General features: G+C 42.0%; 1 protein-coding gene across 6 annotated transcripts in view; it reads right to left on the reverse strand.

Annotated features, from left to right (window-relative positions):
- CSPP1 (centrosome and spindle pole associated protein 1) overlaps window positions 1–23194 on the reverse strand; it is a 138784-nt gene that overhangs the window by 114715 nt on the left and 875 nt on the right. For 5 of the 6 annotated variants that reach the window (XR_012784501.1, XM_075549606.1, XM_075549603.1 and 2 more), the window contains exons 2-3: window positions 8049–8158; window positions 4723–4822 (exon numbers count right to left, since the gene is read on the reverse strand). Coding sequence is in view for 5 of the 6 variants with exons in the window: in XM_075549606.1 (XP_075405721.1) it covers window positions 4723–4822; window positions 8049–8147 (199 nt within the window). In the remaining variant the exon portion in view is untranslated. Of the gene's footprint in view, window positions 1–4722; window positions 4823–8004; window positions 8159–23194 lie in introns of those variants that run through there. The other variant, XM_075549605.1, reaches the window with a different exon arrangement.

Raw genomic sequence — 23194 nt, forward strand, 5'->3', positions numbered from 1 at the left:
ATTTGCTCCTGGTTGTTTAAACTTTGGGTGGTTATTATAAATGGTATTGTTTTCCTAATTTCCTTTTCAGCATTCTCTTTATTAATGTAGAAGAATCTACATTCATTTGTATGTTGATCTTGTACCCTTCAACTTTGCTGAAGTTTCTCTATTCTAGGAAATGTCTTGCTGAGTCTTTGGGATTTTCTATGCATAGTATATGTATCATATACTCTACTAGTAGAGATAATTTTTACCACTTCTTTTCCAGCTTGGGTTTCTTATATTTTTCTTTCTTGCCTTATTGACCTGGATAAGACTTCTATTCCAATACAATATTGAATAAAAGCAGTGATAAAGGGCATCTTTATTTGGCTCCCATTTGTTTTTGTTTGTTTTTATTAAATACCTTTATTGGGGGCTCTTACAAATCTCCCAGCACAATCCATACATTCATTGTGTCAAGCACATCTGTACATATGCTGCCATCCATCATCATTTTCAAAGCATTTTCTTTCTACTTGAGCCCTTGGTATCAGCTCCTCATTTTACTCCTCCCTCCCCCACCCTCTCTCATGGACACTTGATAAGGTATAGATTATTATTTTCACATTTTACATTTTCCTGTCACCCTTCACCCACTTTACTGTTGTTCATCCCTCTGGGAGGGGGTTATATGTTGATCCTTGTGATCGATTCCCACTTTCTCCCCACACCTTCCCCTTATCCTCTTGTTATCTCTATTCTCATTGTTGGCCCTGAGGGGTTTGTCTATTCTGAATTCCCTGTCTCGGGCTATTATCTGTAGCAGTGTGCATGTTCTGGTCTAATCCAATTTGTATGGTAGAATTGAGGTCATGATAGTGGGGGGAAGGAAGCATTAAAGAACAAGAGGAAAGTTATGTGTTTCATCCTTGCTATACTGCACCCTGACTGGCTCATCTCTTCCTGTGACTCTTCTGTGAGGGAATGTCCAATTGTCTACAGATGGGCTTTGGGTCTCCACTCCAGGCCCAGGCCCAGGCCCAGCCTCACACCCCATTCATGTTGGGTATGATTTTGTTCTGGGTCTTAGATGCCTGATACCTAATCCTATTGACACTTCATGATCACCCAGGCTGGCGTGTTTCTTCCATGTGAGCTTTGTTGCTTCTCAGCTAGATGGCCTCCTGTTTATCCCTTAAAACCCCAGATGCTGTATCTTTTAATAGCCAGGCACCATCAGCTTTCTTCACCACATTTGCTTATGCACCCATTTTGTCTTCAGTGATCATGTCAAGAAGGTGAGCACCACAGAATGTGGCTCCTACTTGTAAGGGGAATGCTTTCAGTCTTTCTCATTTAGACTAATGTTGGCTTTTGGTTGTATGCGTGCCCCAAAGTATGTTCAGGATTTTCACTCCTTTTTTAAAAAATATTTTTATCAGGAAGGGGTATTGGATTTTGTCAAATACTCTTACTATATTTATTGGTATGATCATTTAACACTTGCCCAAGAGTAAGGCAGAGGCCAAAAATGGCTAAGAGATCAAGAACTGTACCTGCCAACATGGCTGAGAAGAAACACTACAGAAAAAAGAGCTGTATCCTTAATGTTTTCTGATCCTGACTTGTGATAACTTGCTAACTTCTCTAATAAACCCCATAATCGTGAGTGTTGTTTGTGAGTTCTATGTAGTCATTGCCACAAGATTATTGAACCCAGCAGAGAAATAGTGATGTGAGAAGAAGAGTTGGTATCGGAATAGTGTAAAGAAGGATGAAAAGTGGAGGCACATCTGACCTGCCCTGTGGCAACTGCCCTCAAGATCACGTAAAGTTGGATTCTCCTCTCTACTGAATCGGGAATCAGGAGAATGTCAAAGGTGGCCTCCACATCATTCCTTCACATAGTTAAGTACTATTTGACACCTTCTATAACCTACGAAGTTACAGCTTTTCAACCTTCCTAATAAGCCCCTGACCACCAGCTCTCACGATTAGCCCTTTGCAAACAAAAAGATGCCCTCTGAAGCCCGTATTGTGAGTGCCCCCTCAGTCCAAGATCTCCTAACAAGACTGAGACAGGGCATTACTGAGACGACGTGCCTGCACACTTCCTCTGATCACAGACACACGTTAAAACACATTCTGGGGAAAGAAAACCTGTACATGTATTCATTGGAACCCTCATATCAATGCTTGTTTAACTCACCCTAGGAATGCTGGGTGCTACTACACTTACTCATTCATTCAAACTCCAGTGTCAAAGAGTATTAAGTCGGGAGAGTACCTACTTTATAAAACTTCTCCTCTAATCAAGGGTAAGGTTGCTTAGAGAAGAGGTATACTCTAGCCCAGGTGGCGATGAAGCATGGTAGTAGGGCAGGAGGAAGGTCAAGGGAGATGGAGGAAAGAGCTAGGAGTCAAAGGGCATTCATGGAGGTCTAGACAAAGACATGTACATGCAAATATATATAGGAGGTTGGGGAAATAGATCTTTGTGTCGATTTTTATAGGTCAAGTATTAAGGTGGCGGAAGGACCTTGGGCCTCTACTCAAACACTCCCTCTATGCATGAATACCTTCTTTTATTAAATTGGAACTCTATGATGCTCACTCTCCCGACACAACGGCTGGAGCCAAAGTGGGTGAACAAGTAAATGTGGTGAAGAAAGCTGATGGTGCCCGGCTATCAAAAGAGATAGTGACTGGGGTCTTAAAGGCTTGAAGATAAACAAGCGGCCATCTAGCTCAGAAGCAACAAAGTCCACATGGAAGAACACACCAGCCTGTGTGATCGAGTGGTCCCAAAGGGATCAGTTACCAGGCATCAAAGAACAAAAAATCATATCATTGACTGCACACCTCTATGATAGGATCGCTGAAGACAAATGGGTGCACAAGCAAATGTGGTGAAGAAAGCTGATGGTGCCCGGCTATCAAAAGAGATAGTGTCTGGGGTCTTAAAGGCTTGAAGGTGAACAAGTGGCCATCTCGCTCAGAAACAAATAAGCCCACATGGAAGAAGCACACCGGCCAGTGCGATCACGAGGTGCCCAAGGGACCAGATATAAGGCATCATGCAAAAAAAAAAAAAAAGATATAAGTGTGTGTATGTATGTGTATATATGTGTATATGTATATATGTATGTGTATATATATTATATTAAATGAAGGGGGAAGTGCAGAGTGGAGACCCAAGGCCCAAGTGTCGGCCAATGGAGATCCCCTCATAGAGGGGCTTAGGAGAGGAGATGGGTTAATTAGGGTGTGAGGTAGTATCGATGAAGAACACAGCTTTCCCCCAGATCCTGGATGCTCCCTCCCCCCAACTACCATGATCCGAATTCTACCTTGCAGGGCTGGATAGGACAGAGGCTGTACACTGGTACATATGAGGGTTGGAGGTACAGGGAATCCAGGGTGGATGATACCTTCAGGACCAAGGGCGTGAGGGACGATGCTGGGAGAGTGGAGGGTGAGTGGGTTGGAAAGGGGGAACTGATTACAAGGAGCCACATGTGACCTCTTCCCTGGGAGAGGGACAGCAGAGAAGGGGGGAAGGGAGACCCCGAATAGGGCAAGATATGACAAAATAACGAGGTATAAATTACCAAGGGCATATGAGGGAGGGGGGAAAGGGGAAGGAGGGGGGGAAAAAAAAGAGGACCTGATGCAAGGGGCTTAAGTGGAGAGCAAATGCCTTGAGAATGATTGGGGCAGGGAATGTATGGATGTGCTTTATACAATTGATGTATGTATATGTATGGATTGTGGTAAGAGTTGTATGAGTCCCTAATAAAATGTAAAAGAAGAAAAGAGAAAAAAAATGATTAGGGCAAAGACTGTACAGATGTGCTTTATACAATTGATGTATGTATATGTATGAACTGTGAAAAGAATTGTATCAGCCCCAATAAATTGTTAAAAAAAAACTTCTCCTCTATTAGACCAATTTGTTTTATACTTCCTAGAGGAGACAATTTAAAGAAAACCCTCAGTTGTCAAATTCTTTTAGTTTCCCAGTGTCAAAACTAGTTATTTAGCCTAAGCTTAAGGGTACAATTTCTCACATAAGAGGTTAATAACTAAATGCTGATAAGATACAAGATCAAAATAAGCATATGATTATTAAGATTCAATATACAGAAAAATAATTATTGGCAATAAAAGTACCATTCTGATTGTAGAGAATTAAATTCTGTAAACAAAGAGAAGTGATTTTATTTTTTGTAACGGGGACATTTATTCGTGCATATCTTTTTAAAGCACCTACTAAGTAGTAGGCACTGTGCTGGATAATGGAGATATGACAGACAAGCTGGCATGACATTGCTGTACAAGAACAAGGCAAACAAACAACTGTTCTGCAAGGGAGGAACCAGTGCCACGGCCGCGCATGGCACGAGTGCAAAACCAACTGCAGGAAAATCCTAACAGTAAAATCAGCAGGAGAGTCCGGCCTTTTATCATATAGCAAATAAGAAGCTATTGAAGGGTATGAGGCAGAAATTAACAAGGTCAGATTTATTTTTCAGGATATCAAAGGCAGGGCAAAGCGTTATAGGGGACTGGCTGTAAATTATAAAGAGGCAACTGGGCTGTGTGAGTTCACGATATTTCAAGTGCAGACTGTATTGTACTATATAAGGCTCCAGAAAGGAAAGAATTATGGGATTTCAAACAAATCTTTTTTTAAAACAAGACAAGCCTCTTTCACACTAACCTGCTAAAAATGTTCTGCGTTGATTAATGACCTACCTAAGGAGCCCCGGGTCTGTTGACTATTCGGTGGTATGTTTTCCTTAGCCATGGAGATTAATATTTTACTGTTTTCAGAAAGCTTCTCTGATGCTTTTCCCTGAAAAAGACATAATATTTACAAATGCAGGAGAGGAACAAACACACACAAATTGAGTGATTCTTCTCACTTTTAACATTTTATCAAAATGTTATTACAAACAGGTGAAGTGCAAAGTTTAAGAATTAACTGCAGATATTTAAACAATTCAATACATATTCTAATATAGAACTCACTGACTCATCAACAAATACTCAGTGAGCCCCTGTGGTCTGCCACACGCTGTCTCGGGCTATGGAAATCAATGAATAAGAATCTCTCACCCTCCAGACTCCTTAGCCCTCAAAGCTAAAGGGAGGTCTGAGTGGCCGGAAGAAAAGAGGAGGGAAGCGAAACTGAAATGGACTTGCGGAGTCTTGCGACAAACAAGTTCACCTCAAACAACACACACACACACACAAGAAAATAATACTTTAAAATCTATAAAGGGTGGGTGTGGGGAGGGATAGAAAAAAGAGGAGTTGATACCAAGGGCTCAATAGAAAGTACAAGTGTAGGAAAGGATCATGGCAACATATGTACAAATATGCCTGACGCAATCAATTTAAGGATTGTAATAAGAGTTGTAAGAACCCCCAATGAAATGATCTTTTAATAAAAATAATACTAATTTGCAAATTATCAAGGGCTTCTGAGGGAGGCGGGGAGTGGAGGGGATGAGGTGACACCAAGGGCTCAAGTAGAGAGTTCTGAGAATGATGATGGCAACGTGTACAAATGTGCTTGACACAGTGGACGTATGCATTGATTGTGATAGGAGTTGTATAAGCCCCCAATAAAATGATTAAAAAAAGAATCTCTCCCCTGGTGTCGGAGCTTATAAGCTATTGGGGAGGCACAAAAGAAACATAACACATACTTCGATCAGGTAATATGTAGAGAGCATAGGGAGGGGCTATAGGAAAAAATATCTCAGGAGAAGGAAGCCTTACAGAATGGGGAATAAACCATCAACATCACTGTTTATGCAAGCGGCCATCTAGCTCAGAAGCAAAAAAGCCCACATGGAAGAAGCACACCAGCCTGTGCGATCACGAGGTGCCAAAGGGACCAGGTATAAGGCATCATGCAAAAAAAAAAAAAGAATATGTGTGTGTGTGTGTGTATATATATACCACATTGAATGAAGGGGGAAGTGCAGAGTGGAGACCCAAGGCCCAAGTGTTGGCCACTGGAGATCCCCTCATAGAGAGGTTTAGGAGAGGAGATGGGTCAGTCAGGATGCAAGGTAGTACCGACGAAGATCCTGGATGCTTCCTCTCCCCAACTACCATGATCCGAATTCTACCTTGCAGGGCTGGAGAGGGCAGAGGCTGTACACTGGTACATATGAGGGCTGGAGGCACAGGGAATCCAGGGTGGATGATACCTTCAGGGCCAAGGGTGTGAGGGGCAATGCTGGGAGAGTAGAGGGTGAGTGGGTTGGAAAGGGGGAACTGATTACAGGGATCCACATGTGACCTCCTCCCTGGGAGAGGGACAGCAGAGAAGAGGGAGAAGGGAGACTCCGGATAGCGCAAGATATGACAAAATAACGATATATAAATTACCAAGGACACATGAGGGACGGGGGAAGGGGGAGGGAGGGGGAAAAAAAGAGGACCTGATGCAAAGGGCTTAAGTGGAGAGCAAATGCTTTGAGAATGATTGGGGCAGGGAATGTGCGGATGTGCTTTATACAATTGATGTATGTATATGTATGGATTGTGATAAGAGTTGTATGAGTCCCTAATAAAATGTAAAAAAAGAAAAGGAAAAAAAAAGAAAGAAAGAAAAGAAAATGATTAGGGCAAAGAATGTACAGATGTGCTTTATTCAATTGATGTATGTATATGTATGGACTGTGATAAGAGTTGTATGAGCCCCTAATAAAACGTTTTAAAAAAAAGATCACTGTTTATGTTACTACTATTAGAAATTACAATAAAGCTGTGTTTAAAACTGTGCAATAACTTTTTCCAAACATGGTGAGTTGGTCCTAAGTAATGCAGAGTGATCAAAAGCACAGGTGACTCTGGAGCTTGTCCAAACCCTAAATCCACCACAATGTGAAACTGGGCAAATTATTAGGCCCTTGATGCCTCAGGTTTTTAATCTACAAAAAAAATTAAATTCTGCCAACCCTACAGGGATATTATGATTACATGAGACAACATATGCAAAGAGCACAGCAGTTATTTGTGAAGGAAGGCAACTGAGCACTGTGGTGTAAAGAAAAAGTGCTGGAATCAGGCTGGCAGAGATCAAGCCCTAGTTTCACCACCTGCTAATTCTAGCACTTTAGTCTCCTTACTTCTACAAGCTTCAATTTATTCATCTGGAAAATGACAATAGGAGTACCTACCTTATTGCAAAATGTAATCTCTTACATGATGTTTGGCCCATAGGCAACGCTGATTAAATGTTAGCTTTGTAATTAGAATAACTATGTTATTTATCAACTCAACAAGACTACTTATGTCCAAGACAAATGCTAACCCAGGTGAAACACTGGTTTAGCTAAACCAGTAGAAACCCAGAACTATCTCGGGCAAAGTTATGATGACCATATCATGCAGATTACGCTACATCCTATATTTTATTGTACACACTGAGCACAGGAGAGAAGCAGCCACATCGGTCTAGACCAGGGCTGCAGTCTGAGCACCCAGCACAGGGCCTGCCACAGGCTCACTCATCATTTGCTAAATGGGTGAATCACTCTCTCACCAAGACTAGACAAGCGCTAAGAAAACTTTTTCCAGACATTACTCGGATAAACAATCATTTCAATAAACATCTGGAAAAACAAAAATTATGAAATAAAAGAAACTAACTTTAAAAATTCATTTTGTACCTTCTAAAAAATATTTTAAAACATTCATTTAGTAAACAACTCTTTCACATTGAATATGAGAACTTGTTTTATGTCTGTTCTGGTGATAATTTGGAAGTTCTTTGTACTAGATCTAGTCTCTTAATCATTTTACAAAGTACATGAATTATTCATTAAAATCCTAATAAGAAAGTTTTACTAGAAGATATACAAAAGCCCACAAAGGGAAAAACTGCATTCAGAATCACTGAACCTTGTCCAGAGTCGGGCTCTCTGAGTCAGAATGGTAGCAAACACAAACTGAAGCATCAAACACAAAAGGCTCTCACTCAAGGGCTGAAGCATCGTGTTGTTATGCAGAACTGACCTTTAATATTAACAATCAAGTTGGAAAAGCCTTAGTACTTGTACCTTCATTTCCATGTAAGGTGGGTCACTTTCCAATTCTGCTTTGTCTTTAGCCAATTTAGCTTTTTGTTCTTCAATAAATTCATCCAAATTATTAGCCATTTCTCAAAAATCTAAAAACAAAAGTAAACAAAAAGCTTCAATAAGCATAGCTGTATTACAGTATCTTAGCCTGATTATAAACATTCATGGTTAATATCCATCTAGTGGTCAAATTCACTAATCAAACTCCAGCTTTATCATAAAAATGCCTGCACATCTCCCCCCGCTAATCCTCCCCAAACTCCCAACACAAACACTTAAAGAATATTAAAAACAACAGCTACCACCAACCACCTCTACCTAACCCCAAAAACTCATTGCCACCAAGACAATCTCCACTTAGACAGGGTTTCTGAGGCTTTGAACATCTTTACAGGGGCCGACGACCTCTTCTTTCTCCTGCAGGGCAGCTGGGAGGTTTCTACCAGGAAGCTCACAGTTGGCAGTCTGACACTTACTTGATGGGTTCCTTACACCCAACCTCCCAAAAGAAAACAAAATATTTTAAAACCTGAATTCAAAGCACTTTGACAAAAACAAAAATAACAATAAAATTGGTTTTCAATTAAGTCCACATGGAAGCAGCACACCATCATCACTCACTGAAGGATTGTAAATCATATAACCCAAGGTCAAAAGAGGGAACAGTATCAGAGCCTAAACTGTGAGAATCCTGTTTTCAGTGGGAGCCCGAGAGACACATGTGGAAACTACCCAGGAAATAGCCTCAGGTGCGCTCCCTCTGTCCATCCGTAACTGAGGAGGGGAGGGCAGTGGTCACTACAGAGTGCACTGGAGAGATGAGTACAGAAGATCAAAGGGCTAAACCTGACTGTACAGTTAAAACGACAGTTGATCCCTCTCGGTCGCACGCTGCGCCTGATCTGCTTTTCCGTGTTGTTGTTTGTTCATATTAGGGTTTATCTCAGAGGTGTTACGTCATTGGGGAGTCACTCTCTTGAAGTTGTGTTATCTGTTTTCCAGTTATACGAAACCCAGGATTGAAGAAACGATAGGGGCAGCAAGTAGAATAAGGGTTTTGGGGATGGGTGGGTTGGAGAGGGGTGTAAAAGGCAGACGATGTCAAAGAGTCTGGAAGGAAAAGAATGTTTGGAAACGGATTGTGGTAGCAATTGTACAATATTGCTTGACGTGATTGAACTATGGAATGATATACGTATTAACTCCCAATTAATAATAAATCTTTTTTTAAAGGATGGCTCAAGGACAGGATTAGTTCAGAGCGTCCATCTGTACACAGTTCATAATTCACATATCACTAACCCTGTGTCGCATCTGTTCTAACATGGGTGCGCATAAGTTCACTCTCTCTAGATCAGCGGTTCTCAACCTGTGGGTCGTGACCCCTTTAGGGGTCAAACAACCTTTTCACAGGAGTCACCCAATTCCTAACAGTAGCAAAATGACAGTGATGAAGTAGCAATGAAAATAATTTTATGGTTGGGGGTCACCACAGCATGAGGAGCAGTATTAAAGGGTCGCGGCCTTAGGAAGGTTGACAACCACTGCTCTAGATGCACACGTGGGTGCACATGCTATTTTTTCTAAAACTATTTAGAGGATGAACTACTTACATAAGGACTCTTACCCTTAAACATTTCAATATGTATTTCCTAAGAATTGAGCTATTCTCTTACTCAGTATGATTATCAGCTTAGTAACCCTGATTTTTAAAATCTAAACATTCCAATTCATCCCGCAGGATCCAAGCTAGGTATTGCATTTCATGGTTATGTCTCTTTCTTCCTTCAGCAGATTGTAACTCTTATTCTATAGTCTTTATCGGAGTCAACTGACAGGCATTCTTATCTCATGGAGCTAGCTAGTGGGCTCAAACTATACCTCTCTGTTATCAGGTGAGCACTTCATTATTGTGTCATCAAAAACAAATTGCCACCAAACTGATTCCTGCTCACAGGACAAAACAGAACTGTCCCACTGGGTTTTCCCGACAACCCTGAGGGCATAGTGGGTTGCACACTGTGCTGCTAATGGCAAGGTCTACAGTTTGAAACCACCAGCTAGCTGCTTCTGGGGAGGAAAGCTGGGACTTTCCACTCCCAGAAAAGAAACCCACAGGGACAGTTCTATTCTGTCCTCTAGGGTCCCTATGAGTTGGAATCGACTGGATGGCAGTTTTGTTTTGGAATCTTTTGGAAGGAGACCTGGTGATAGAGTGGCTACGTGCTCAGCTTCAAACACACCAGACAATCTAGGAGAGAGAAACATGGCAGTCTGCTTCTCTTAAGATTACCGCCTAGAAAATCCGATGGGAAAGTTCCACCCTGTCCCATAGGGTCACTAAGAGCCAGAATCAAACACAACTGACAGCACCTGCCAACAGCAGCACTAACAACAACAATCTTTACAGAGGCTAATTGTCACATCTCTCTCCCTTGTAGTGGTGGGTTTGAACACCTAACCTTTCCGTTAGCAGGCAAGCACTCTTACCACTGCACCACCAGGAATGCTTTCTGTCTCTTCAAACCCATTGTCATCGAGTCACTCTGATTCACAGCCTCCTCCAGAACTACCCCATAGCTTTTCCGAAACTACAAATCTTTACCAGAACAGGTTGCCTCAAGGTTCACACTTTCAAGTCTTATGGCTTAGAATCACTGACCTCGGGTTGAGTCCACTGCCTGTCTCTCTTTGCTGCTGCTGCTATAGTTGTTGAGTGCCATCGAGTCAGTTCCGACCCACAGAGACCCCATATACAACAGGACAAAATACTGCTGTCCTGCCTTCCTCCCAGTTGCTCCCATGCTTGAGGCTATTGCTGCAGCCACTAGGTCAGTCCACCCCTTGAAGGTCTTCCTCTTTTGCTCTGCCCCTCGACTTTCCCGAGCTTTACTCTGGTACTCTGGCCATACTTTTGGAAGTCCATGGTACTTAAAATATTCTTCTCCAGCACCATAATTCAAACGCATTGATTCTTCTTCGGTCTGCCTTATTCACTGTCCACCTTGCACAAGCACATAAGGCAACTGAAAATACCATGGCTTGGTCAGGCACACCTTAGTTCTCAAAGTGACCTCCTTGCTTCTCAGCACTCTACAGGGGTCTTACAGCAGCTATACGCCACCCAGTGCCTTTAGCATCCCTTACTCCTGAGACACTTCCATAACGTCCCGTTGTCACTTATGACACGCATTCTTAAATACAACCCCCTCCTTCATAGAACAGTCCTCATTTGGGGTTTCTTCATGATTAAACTCAGGTTAGGCAGTCTCAGAAATATGACTCATGTGATGTCTGCTTCTCAGGGTATCACCAATAAACAGCACAATGTTCATTAGTGATATCATTTTTTTAATTTTTATTTTATGAAAATGAGTTTCTATTGTAATACTGTTAATGGAACCTTTTGTGGCTTTTGAGTCACAGATTCCACGATTTAATGTTGCGCTGGGTGAGCCCTGCAAATACACTGCTCGCCCTGTACTGTGACAAGACAGAATCGCTAAGGTAAATGCTCCAAGACCAGAAGTAGGCTATTGGACTCAGCCAGGCCAAAGACGGTCATCGTGTGGACCCATGTGGTACCCGGGGACTCACTATACAGAGACCCGCCTCGGGATGTTTCTTTAGAAGGTGTACGGGACTCTGGTGGCACAGGCGAGGCACAGGCTGCTTCCCACGAGGTTGTGGCTGAAACAGAGCAACTGGATCCCTGGAAGGAAGACCAGTGACGTTACTTTTTATTTCCCTGCTCAGCGTGGTATCACATCTCTCCACTATTCTTCCCTTGTCCCTAATAAAGAGCCTGTGGGAGACACGTTACACCACACAGGTACGTTGCTCCGCATCCAACTGTGCTACACTTAACCTTGCTTGGTGACTCTGGACTAACCGGATCCTGACTAGAATGACTGGCTAATGTCTACTTCCAATGCTGTCACTCCCTGCACTTGCCGTCTACTGTAAGCAAGAGCCCCCCTTCCTCCTCCATTTAACGTTCATGCTTTTGTTCAGTGAAGACTTGGAGTGGTTTTTAAATTCATTAAGTTATTTTATTGGTTTTTATATTTAAAATTGTTCACAATGTAAAGGACACCATAAAACTAATCCATTTTCAGTGGCAAAGTCCATGAATTTTAGTAAAATCTTAGAGTTGTGCAATTATCACCATGTCACATTTTATAAAACTCTCCACCACCTCAAACACTCCCTTTGCTCCCATTGGCAGTCAATCCCTGCTCTCACGTCAACTCAGGAAGCCAGCAATCTCCTCGCTGTCTCTATAGCTTTGCCTATTCTAGAAGCTTCACATAAATGGAACCAACCATATCGCTTTTGTGTCTGTGTTCTTTCACTGTCTGTGTTCTTTCACTATGCATAATGTTCAGCCTTGTTGTCCTATCAATAAGAACTTTATTTTTTTATTGCTAAATAGTATGCCATTGTCCGTTATTCACCTGTTGATGGACCTGTGGATTATCTTTATTTGGGGACTATTTTGAATAATGATAAGTATTCATATACAGGTTTTTGGAATCAAGTGTTTTCAATTCTCTAAGATACATACTTAGAATTGGGAAAATCTCAGTCATATGTGACCTTACATTGAACATTTTGAGAAATTGATAAATTGTTCCAAAGTGATGGCACCATTTTACTTTTTTTTTTTCTTCACCATTTTACATTACAACCAGCAGTGTGGGGATCCAATTCCTTCACATCCTCACCAATTTTTGGCATTGTCCATCTTTTTTATTTCAGTAGTGGTAACTCACATCCATAAAATATTATTTTAATTTGCATTTCTCTAATGACTGATATATTTTCTTGTGCCTTTTTGTCCTTCACATAGCCATATATGACTACACAACCATTATGGAAAAGTATCTCAAGTCTTCTGCCCATTTTAATATTAGACTGTATTATTATTGAACTATAAGATATCTCTCTATATTCTGGATATAAGCTCTTTACCAAACACATATAATTAGTTGTAAAATGTTCTTAATGATGTGGGTTTTTAGGAACAAAGGCCTTTAATTTTTAATTAAGTCAAATTTGTTTATTTTTTTCCATTAACTTATCATTGTACTTTTTGTGTCATAATAAGAAATCTTTGCCTAAGCCAACATCACATATATTTTCTTCTATTATTTTGCCTAGAAATTATCATTCTTTCCGCTTGTATTTAAATCTAGGTCCATTTTGGAGTTAATTTGTGCAAATGGTGTGCGGCACGGAGAGAGCTCTCGTTGGTCATGCTGCTGCTGGTGTCGGTGCCATCGCATCAGTTCCGACTCACAGCGGTCCTGTAACAGCAGAAGGAAGCACTGCCCGGTCCGGCGCCATCCTCACCATGGCTCTTCTGCTTGTGTCGGTCCATCTTGTTGAGGACCCGCCTCTTGTTCGCTACCCCTCCACTGGGCCAAGCATGCTGTCTGTCTCCAGGGATTGGTCTCTCCTGACAACATGTCCAAATTACATGGGACAAAGTCTCGCCGTCCTTGCCTCTCCTGTGCAGCCAGACTGGCCTCCTTCCAAGGCAGATTTACTGATCCTTTTGGCAATCCACGGGGCTTTTCATATTCTATCCCAGCATCATCATCCAAACGCATCAATTTTTCTTTGGTCTTCCTTACTCAATGCTCAACATCTACATGTACATGAGAAAAATGAAAATACCATGGCGTGGGTCAGCACACCTTAGTCCTCAAATTAACCTCTTTGCTTTCAACACTTTCAAGGTCTTGTGCAGAAGATTTACTCAATGCAACCCATCATTTGATATCTTGACTGCTGCTTCCATAGGCACTGATTTTGGATCCAGGCAAGATGAAATCCTTGAAAACCTCTATATTTTTCCATATAATTATCATATGGATATAAAGTTATTTTCTTCCTATTGAACCTTGAATTTTTTTTTAATTAAGTATTTAAGAAGAAGCAACCACAGATGATCAAAATGTTAAGGCCTACATGTGGATCAAATCCTCACCAGCCACACATTAGAAGAAGCTGGCTGGTTTGGAAAAGGTTTAGGTTTAGGTTGGAGATAGTAAGGCAACCTAATGGAAATTCCTAACAGATGGTTAGAATTTCAGACTCAAATTCAAGTAAGAAGACCACATTAGAAATGTGTGCGTTATCCACTTCAAAATGATAGTTGAACCATGTGAAATATTTGGGCAGAAGAAGAAAAAGTAAGAGAAGAAAACACAAAACTGGAAGAGATATAATGAAGGAATAATTTTCAAGAGATATAAACCTGGAGAACCTCGTTTAAAAATCTGTGGGGAAATGTGAAAAGAGCGATGAGAAAGGACTGATCAACCACTATCAGATTCCAGAGGAGGATTCACGATGGCCAATTGGGCTGATGGCACCATCCTCTACCCTAAGACTTAAGAAACCAAGAGAAAATCGACATGATGTCAATCCTGGAACCCAGAGTTTCAAAGGCCAGGATAAAAAAGTAGATTAAAAACCAGTGAGAGAATGAGACTGACCAAAAACCGCGAGCAAGGAGCCATAGTAAATTGCCATCAGTGTGGTCATTTTTAATGACTGGTTTAACAAAAAAAGATACAACTAACATGAATAAGAATGAAATAGGCGATGTCACAAAGCAAAGTCTCCTGAAATAAAAAGGATACCAACGGTACTATTTAGAACTGACGAACCTGGTTGGCCTATTGGTTTCACACTACATTAGTGGTTACTAATCTAGAAGTTTGGCAGTTCAAAACCACCAGCAGTCCCTTTGGAGAAAGACAGGGCTTTCTACAACCGTAAGAGCCCCAATAAAAGTATTTAATACAAATTTTTAAGAAGAGTTACAATCTCAGACAACCACAGGGCATTTCTCTACCCTGTCTTATAGGGTTGCCAGGAGTCAGAATTGACTCGATGGCAGTGAGTATATAGCTGGGTAAGCTAAATCTATCTTGCCCAATATCAGTGGAGTTACACAGGATTTGCTCTGTGTCTGGCTGCTTTTACTCAGCATAGTGTCAAATGGAGAAAAGACCTGATTTGCTCCCTTTCAGATTTCAGCCTAGAAAGCCTCATGGGTGGTTCTACTCTGAACTACAGGATCACTGTGAGTCAGCCTCAAGGTAACAACTGTGTGCCCAAGGTTCATCAATGCTGTTTAGCTTATATGATAACTTTATTTCTCTTTATGGCTCTTCGTATTCTGTTCATCCATTCTAAACTTGGTTTTAATTGTTTAGGAGGTCTTGATTAAAATAAACTGAGACTTTAGAAAAAGAGTTACCATCACAGAAACTCACAGCGGCAGTTCTTCTCAGTCCTAGAGGCTCACTATGAGTCGGCATCGACTCGATGGCAGTTTGGTTTGGTTTGGTTTGGTTTATGAAGAATTGAACTCCAAACAAACTTGAAAACTTAGAATAGATGAATTTCTAGAAACATATTGCCTACCCAAAGTAAGACAATATGACTTAGAAAAATGGTACAGTGCTTCCTTAAATAGAAAACCATGTGATCCAGCAATCCCACATATATGCTACAGAAACAAGAGCCGTGACATGCATCGGCATGCCTGTGTTCAACACAGCATCGTTCCAAATAACAACCAAGTGAAACCACCTAAGTGTCCATGGACCAGGGAACTATGGAACATACGCACCCTACGAGACTACACAACACTGAATTAGCAAACCATCTCAAAACGTAAGTGAACCCACATGACATTAAGCTGAGTGAATTTAATAGCAAAGGGGAAATATTGCATGAGGCCACCACTGTAAGCAGTCAAGAAAAGGTTTACACGCCAAAGGAATCATTCTCTGAAAGTTACCAAGAGTGGGCAGGGAAGGAAGGGCAAATTCCTAACTAGTGGGTACACACATATGAACTTGGGTGACAGGAAAGGCAAGATACTATACATGGGTGGTCAGCACAAACTGATCAAAGCAAAGGGAGACCCGGGAGGAGCACGGGGGTAAAAGGCACCCAAGGTGAATACCCTGACATACACAATCCTGTAAGAACAGTAATCCATAACTGGGTCCATGGATAGCCACACAGCTGAACAAGGGTGGAGAGGTAAATGAGACTACACCCACAACTCTACAGAGGTTGACAGAATGCTACATATGTATTTCTATGTGCTACAAATACAGCCATAAATATACTAGAACATGCACGAGACAAAGTTATGAAAACTTAACTATAACCAAATACCATGAGGGGAATGAATTGCTGGGCCTGAGGGCTCAAAAATAATAGTTTTGGGGAACACGAAGGTCAATCAGTACAATGTTCTACACCCTGTTTTTTGACCTGTTGCCTTTCAATAAAAAAGTGTTTCTTGTCTGCCCCCCACCCACATCTACACCCTATTTGAAAGCTCATGAGTGGCTATGTAAGGTACAATTATTGGTCTCTCCATGTCCTGAGCAAAGAAGAGTGGAAAAAAATAAAAACCACATGGAAACAATTCATCCAGTGGACCATCAGGTAAACCCCAGACAAACCTCAGCCTCCAGGACCTGAGACCAAAACTAATGGTGTCTACCACTTCCCATCTCTCTTCAGGGGATCGCGTTAGGTGGTTCTGGAAAGTGTGGGAGAACATAGGGAGCAGCATCAATAAAAAGACCAGGTGTGAGGATTAGATGTTAAGTCTATTAGATGCACCTGTGTGAAGGTACAGGCGAGTCCAGCCTCTCGATTAGGACACAGCCTTGGGCGTGTGGCCTTATCCACAGGTGTTGTGGAGAACTTCGCTGTGGAGAGCTTGCTCTTCTTCACCTTCCTGCTTGCCTGGATTCTATGTCTGGCTCTGGGGTTGGCGGCCCATGTGGCCTACAATCTCTGGGAGCTAGCAGTGCCCTACCATGTTCCCGGTGACCTCAGATTCAGGCGACTGTGCAGCCACCAGCCTGTAATCTCCAACCAGAGTCTGAAGGGCGCTCCAGCTGAAGGGGGTGCTGCCTACCTAGCATCTAACCCAGGGACTTGAGTTAGACAGCACTGGACGGCTTCCTGGATATAATTTCTTCCTTGGTATCTAGTTCTTTCATATATGTATATATTTCATCTATAATTTCTTTCTTCATACCTAGTTCTCTCACATTATATATACATACACATATATGTGTATCTATATATGTATATCCTGGCCTTGTTTCTCTAGAAAACTCAGCTTAACTCACCAGGCTTACTGGGTTGATAAAGACTAGTGAAACACCTGAGATTTAGATAGCTATCTCTAACCCTTTAAATTACCCCCATGGCTCAAGTTTCAGCCAAAGAACAGGTAGGCCTAGAAGGTGAACAATAACACCAGGTGGCATGTGCTCAAGAGAACAATAAACCCAGTGAAATGAAAGGGGCAGCATATGCCCAGGAATAAAGCTCAGAAGGAAAGAGGATTTGAGAACGGTTAAAGGGTAACCGCAGGGAGGAGGTGGCAAGAGGGGAGTCACTTTGCAGTGTCTGCAATGAAAGGCACAAGAGAAAATGCAGTGAACTAGTGAATGGAAACTCAATAAACTCACCTGAAAGATCCCGCTGAAACAGGCAAAACAATACATAACATTATTTACTTCTCAAAAGAACCTTGGTTTTAAAATATGCCTTTAGAAAAATTCCAAACTGACAAGTGTATTTAGCTGCTTTTAGTTTGCTAATTGTCACAAAGGATTTTTCCTAGTAAAACTTTAGATCAGCTTAATAGCAAATCATTTTCCTGTTTAAAAATTCATTTTTAAAATGTCCTTAATTTCCCTAATGTTTACTGATAGAAATAAAAATAGGATTTTTTTTCTATAGGATTTTCTGATTTTAAGCAGAAATGCCATCAATCTTAAAAAAATAAAAGAAGCAATTAAGCTCCAAACTGATGTATCCCTAAGGTTCCTTTATTTTTCCTTTTCCTTCACGTAATATCTGTAATCTCATTTGTAGTCCACGTGGGAATATTCTTAGTCTCACAATGAAGTATCCCTAAGGCTATGTTATGTTAATGATATATTTAACATATTGAAAAACCATCACTGCATTTATAGATATCTTCCCTCTAAGGTGCACTACTGGCTCTGTGGCTTAGGTATTGGGTTGCTAACCTCAAAGTCAACAGTTCAAACACACCAGTTATTCCTCATGAGAAAGAGAGGCTGTCTACTCCCGAGAATAAGCAGGAGTTTTGAAAACCCCACACAGGGCTGTTGTGAGCCGGAAAGGACTCCATGGTAGTGGGTGGGTGGGTTATGGCTATGACTTGAAGTGCCTTTTTGTGTAAAACAAATAGTTTAAAACGGTGGTAGTACAGATACATATAGATGGCAAAACTAAAACATGAAGATTGAAAATCTGCATACTTTTCATTATTCTATATTTTGTTCTATTGTCTAATTGATTATAATACTTGAAGCATAAAGTTCAGGAGTCAAACATGGTGGTGAACTTATTTGGTTTGGCTCTTTTATCTATGTCTTTATAATTCCTACCAAGAGACATCACAGGTGCAGAGGGCTCTAGCTCAGGGGCTGAATCGGTGTTGTCATTTCACTGGGTATAAAGGGAGCCGCCACTTCAGAAGGAACAGAGAATGCCACAGGCACCAGGAATGAAGCACGTCCAAGACCTTGTGTGAACAGGCAGCAGAGGAGCATCACTGAGGCAGAGGGTGAGCGGCCCTGCCCACCAAACAAAGCAGACTAAAAGCACCACTGAACCTGTTCAGCATCACAGCACTGACGCTGGAGAGCGGCTAGACTCGGGGTGCACTGGCTGAGAACGGAAAGCAGGTCTCCCTCATGGAAAGGGAGAATTCTACCACGGCACCGCCACTGTCCTTCCAGCACGGGCGTGAGAAAAGAATGATCACAGGGCCTTTGTTAACTGAGGAAGTGAAGCTTCGTTCAAGATGGATGCTGTTAGGAAGGAGGGGCAATTATATGACTGAACATCTTAGGGCTACTTATCTATCGGGAGGGCAGGCTGGAGAGAGCCAAAACTTGGAGTAATTGATCATGAGACAGCAGTCACTGGAACTAGCTAGGAGTGGGAATAGTTGGTATTTTCTGGCTTAGACAATGTACCTGTTTTCTCTGTTTGAAGTGATTGTGGGGCAGTCTTGGTTATTTTGTTTTGATCCATTATGGACACCAAGTGGCCCCTCTGGGGTTGCTATAAACTATGCAACTGTTTGCATTCAACGGTACAATGTTAAGGTTTAGGCTGTGTGGAGTCACGCTAGCTCCTAGCAACACCAAAGCCCAGGTCATAGATAATACCAGGTCAGCTTCTAGCTTTCATGGCCAGTTTTTTCGCAGTCCTAGTTGTATCACAGTGGGCTGCTGACTGAAAGGTCAGCAGTTTGAAACCACCAGCCTGTTTGAGGGAGAAAGATGGGGCTTTCTATTCCCGTAAAGCGTTACAGTCTCTGAAGCCCACAGGGACAGTTCTACTCTGTCCTACAGGGCCGCTACAAATGGGCATTGACACAATAGCAGTGAGTTGGGTTTGGGGTTTGGACATGTGTGTCTATAGCTTACAAAAAGCATATCCCAACTATAAAATTAGTCAAGAGTTACTTAGCAAATCAGAGACTTATGTCCAAAGATGCTTTTTTTTAAAGTTAATAATTTGAGGATTAAATTACAAGAAAGACCAGCAAAAAAAAATATCTTCCAAAAGTATATGATCAGCTACAACTCTTCTCAGGATATTATTACCAGGTTGGTTTGGGTTTTGTTTGGTAGCAACATGCTCAGTATACAGCAGGGCTTTGAATCTGCTTATACCGAAGCATGCTAGGCAGTACAATCAGAACAGACCTGACTGTGTAACACACGGCTACACCCGAATGATAGTTAACACTGCAATCAGGAAAAGGTGAAAGCCCTGGAACGAAAGGCTCCACGGGGACGCTTGGAGCCTTGCAGGAGTCTCACGTGGGAGGCTGGGTTCTTGTCAGGATTGTGGAGAATTACACACATTCAAAGTGGAGAGATCACCCACCATCTTTGAGCCAGGACCACTGTCCCCAACTCTGCCATGAAAGGGCCTGAGATGCTATGCAAAGTGGCTTCTGACATTGTTTTCTAAAAGGAAGATTAAGACCTTCCCGGTTCCAGTTAACATCCCTTTACACCTACCTACATTTCACAAATTCAGATCCACTCCAGTGTCACTTCAACAGACAGGACTTGTGGAAATTACATAATCTGGTGTCAATTTGGGACTTGAGAGGATTAAAAGGGAAGGGGTGGAGTCTAGTCTGACAATTAGATCATAACCAATGAGGCCTCTTTGTGGGAATGACTTTCTGCTGAAAATTCTGGGAAATGTGGGGTTTTTCCTCCTTGCAGATGGGAGACAAATCTCTCTCTCTATTCACTCCCTGGGAGACACTGCAGCTGACAAGACACATGGAACTATGCTAGTGGCCTGAGCAGGAGAAGCCACATGAACCTACCCTGAAGCAGCCCTGGGAATTGGAGGAGCCACATGGAAACCCCTGCCAGCGCTAAGATGCCTGTACCAACACTGACTTTGCATCCACTGGCTTGTAATCTTCCTGCATTCAGCATCACTACATGTGTTTCGTGAGTCTGAAGAATTCATAGTTGGTTTCAGACATATGGGCTAATATTGGACTTACGGACTTGATCTGGACTGAGTTGGGATGTTTTCTCAATATTCAACTGCTCTTGTATATAAACCTCATTCTCATACTCTATGGATTTGTTTCTCTAGTCTACCCAGACTAACACAGGATTGAACTGGAAAGAAACAGTTTGAGGTCCTGGTATGTCTCTGAGCGGCACAAAGGGTTAAGCCCTGGACAAACAGTTGAAAGGTGGGCAACTCAAATCCACCCAACCCTTGACAATCTGCTGCCCAAAAGTCCTAGCTTTACACTTACTCTATTTTCATCATGTTTGCATATATAAATATTCAAATAAAAACCCTCAAACTTTACAACTGCACTGAGGTTTAAAACACCAGTAATAGAACTGCCCCTGTAGGTTTCGGAGACTACGGCTCTTTATGGGAGTAAAAAGCCTCATCTTGCTCCCGTGGAGTAGCTGGTGGTTTCAAACAGATGACCTGCAGCCCAACAAGTGGCCCACTAAGCCACCAGGGCTCCAATGTATTATGAAAGGGGAAAAGAGGCACAGAGAGATACACATAAGGGGAACTGACTGTATGAGGGCCACTGCACACCTGGAATGCCACCAGGTCAATCAATGCCCAGATTTGGACTTCTGCATCCAAAACTCTGAGACAGCAAATTCCTGTTCTCTAAAGTCATCCACTTGTATGTCTGTCCTGTCGATACCAGGTAACTAAGATACTCCTACAGCAGGGCACTGTGAAACGGTAAAGATCCTGACCTTCAAACTCAGACAAGAGTATGACCCCTGCTACAGTAACATAGTTTATGTTTAAGCCAGACTGGGGATTGAGATCCAGTAGAAATACCAAAACACTCAGAACATACCTGGAACTCAAATAGAACCCAGGCTGAAAATAAAGCTTTAGCAGTGTTTAAAGTGATCACTGTAAATGTGGGAGATGAGGCGCCCGGGCAGAAGGGTACAATGGTACAAAGAGAATAGGACTAACGACAGAATCTCAGGGAGTGATCAAGGATGGGGGTCCTGCATGGGGTGGAGGAGGTAGAATAAATGGAAAGAATAAAGTGAATCCGTACAGTGTTTCTCACTTTCCATCCATTCAGTGGTCTTTCCAAATCAAGGATTTTCAATCTTTTCTCCTAGTGGATGACATCCACGTGAGTACCTTACTCCTATGGGCACACCAAAACTCACGGCCATCAAGTCAGTGCCAACTCACAGCGACCCTACAGGACAGGATTGGACTGCCCCTGTGGGTTTCTGAGACTGTAACTGTTTGCGAGTGTAGGAGCAGGCAGGTGGTTTCCAACGACTGACCTTGTGGTTAGCAGTCCAATGCGTAACCACTGTGCCGCCAGAGCTGCTCACAGGCACACCTAGATTTTGACAAATCCTCTCTAAATGTTGCTAAGAAGTATTGCTGGAGAGATGGGTGGACAGTCGGAAGGCAGGGGACAGTGAGTGAGTAAGCACTTGATATCCTGGGCATCTCAGGACTGGGCAGTTCTCATTTACGACAACAGTAAAACATCTACAACCCAACCATTTTGTGCATTCACGACACAAGCAACAAACACGGAGGTGCAGACGACAGGAAAGCGGGCTATGCCACTTCAGGTTCATGTCCACTTGGCTGGGCCATAATTCTCAGGGATTTGGCCACTATGAAATAATGCAATGATATAGTTATCCTACGTTTTATGATCTCACATGGTCAGTCTCCATTTTTTGCATAATGCTGATCTGGAACATCAACATATCCATAAGAGGAATACAGTAGGCATACATAAAAGCATTTTCAAGCCTATAAGCAACTATTCCCAGGACATCATTAATCATGCCATAAGGCATTAGATAAAGTATGATACCTGTAGGTTACACCAAATTGCCAAAAACACTTTCACAACACTGTTCTCTGGAAAACTCATCAGAATGTATACTAGAATGTTAAAATATAACCAGAAATCTGATCAGATTTCTGATAGCTAAACCACATTTATTGAAAACGTCATTTAAGATAAACCACTGAAAGCATTCTATTTCACTTTATCCTACCTAAACCTTCTAGTTCTCCCCTTCCGATGTTCTTGCTACAGGAGTTCCAGAACTTCATTCCAAGGAAAGGGTCTCAGCTAAGTTTTAACCACTGAAAGTCAAGTGTTCTCCTAGCTTGGGGAATGGTATGCAAAAAAGAAAGCAACATTTTACTAGTTTTCACAGGATTCCTTTACACTTGTCAACATGGAAGTCATGCTTTCAAATAAACTAGAACCTCTGAAGAAATTTGTTGTTTTACAAACCCTTGTTGCTCGCTAAAGGAGCCCTGGTGATGCTATAAGATTGGTGTTTGGGCTGCTAATTACAAGATCAGAGGTTCAAACCCACCAGCCACTTCTCCACAGAAACATGAGGCTGTTTGCTCCAATAAAGGTTTAGTCTCTGAAATTCTACACAGGGTTGCTATAAATCTGAATCAGTTGCTACTGTATCCATGCATTTTCGAAGTGT

This window comes from Tenrec ecaudatus, chromosome 5, assembly GCF_050624435.1.
Source record: "Tenrec ecaudatus isolate mTenEca1 chromosome 5, mTenEca1.hap1, whole genome shotgun sequence".
Lineage (NCBI taxonomy): Eukaryota > Metazoa > Chordata > Mammalia > Afrosoricida > Tenrecidae > Tenrec > Tenrec ecaudatus.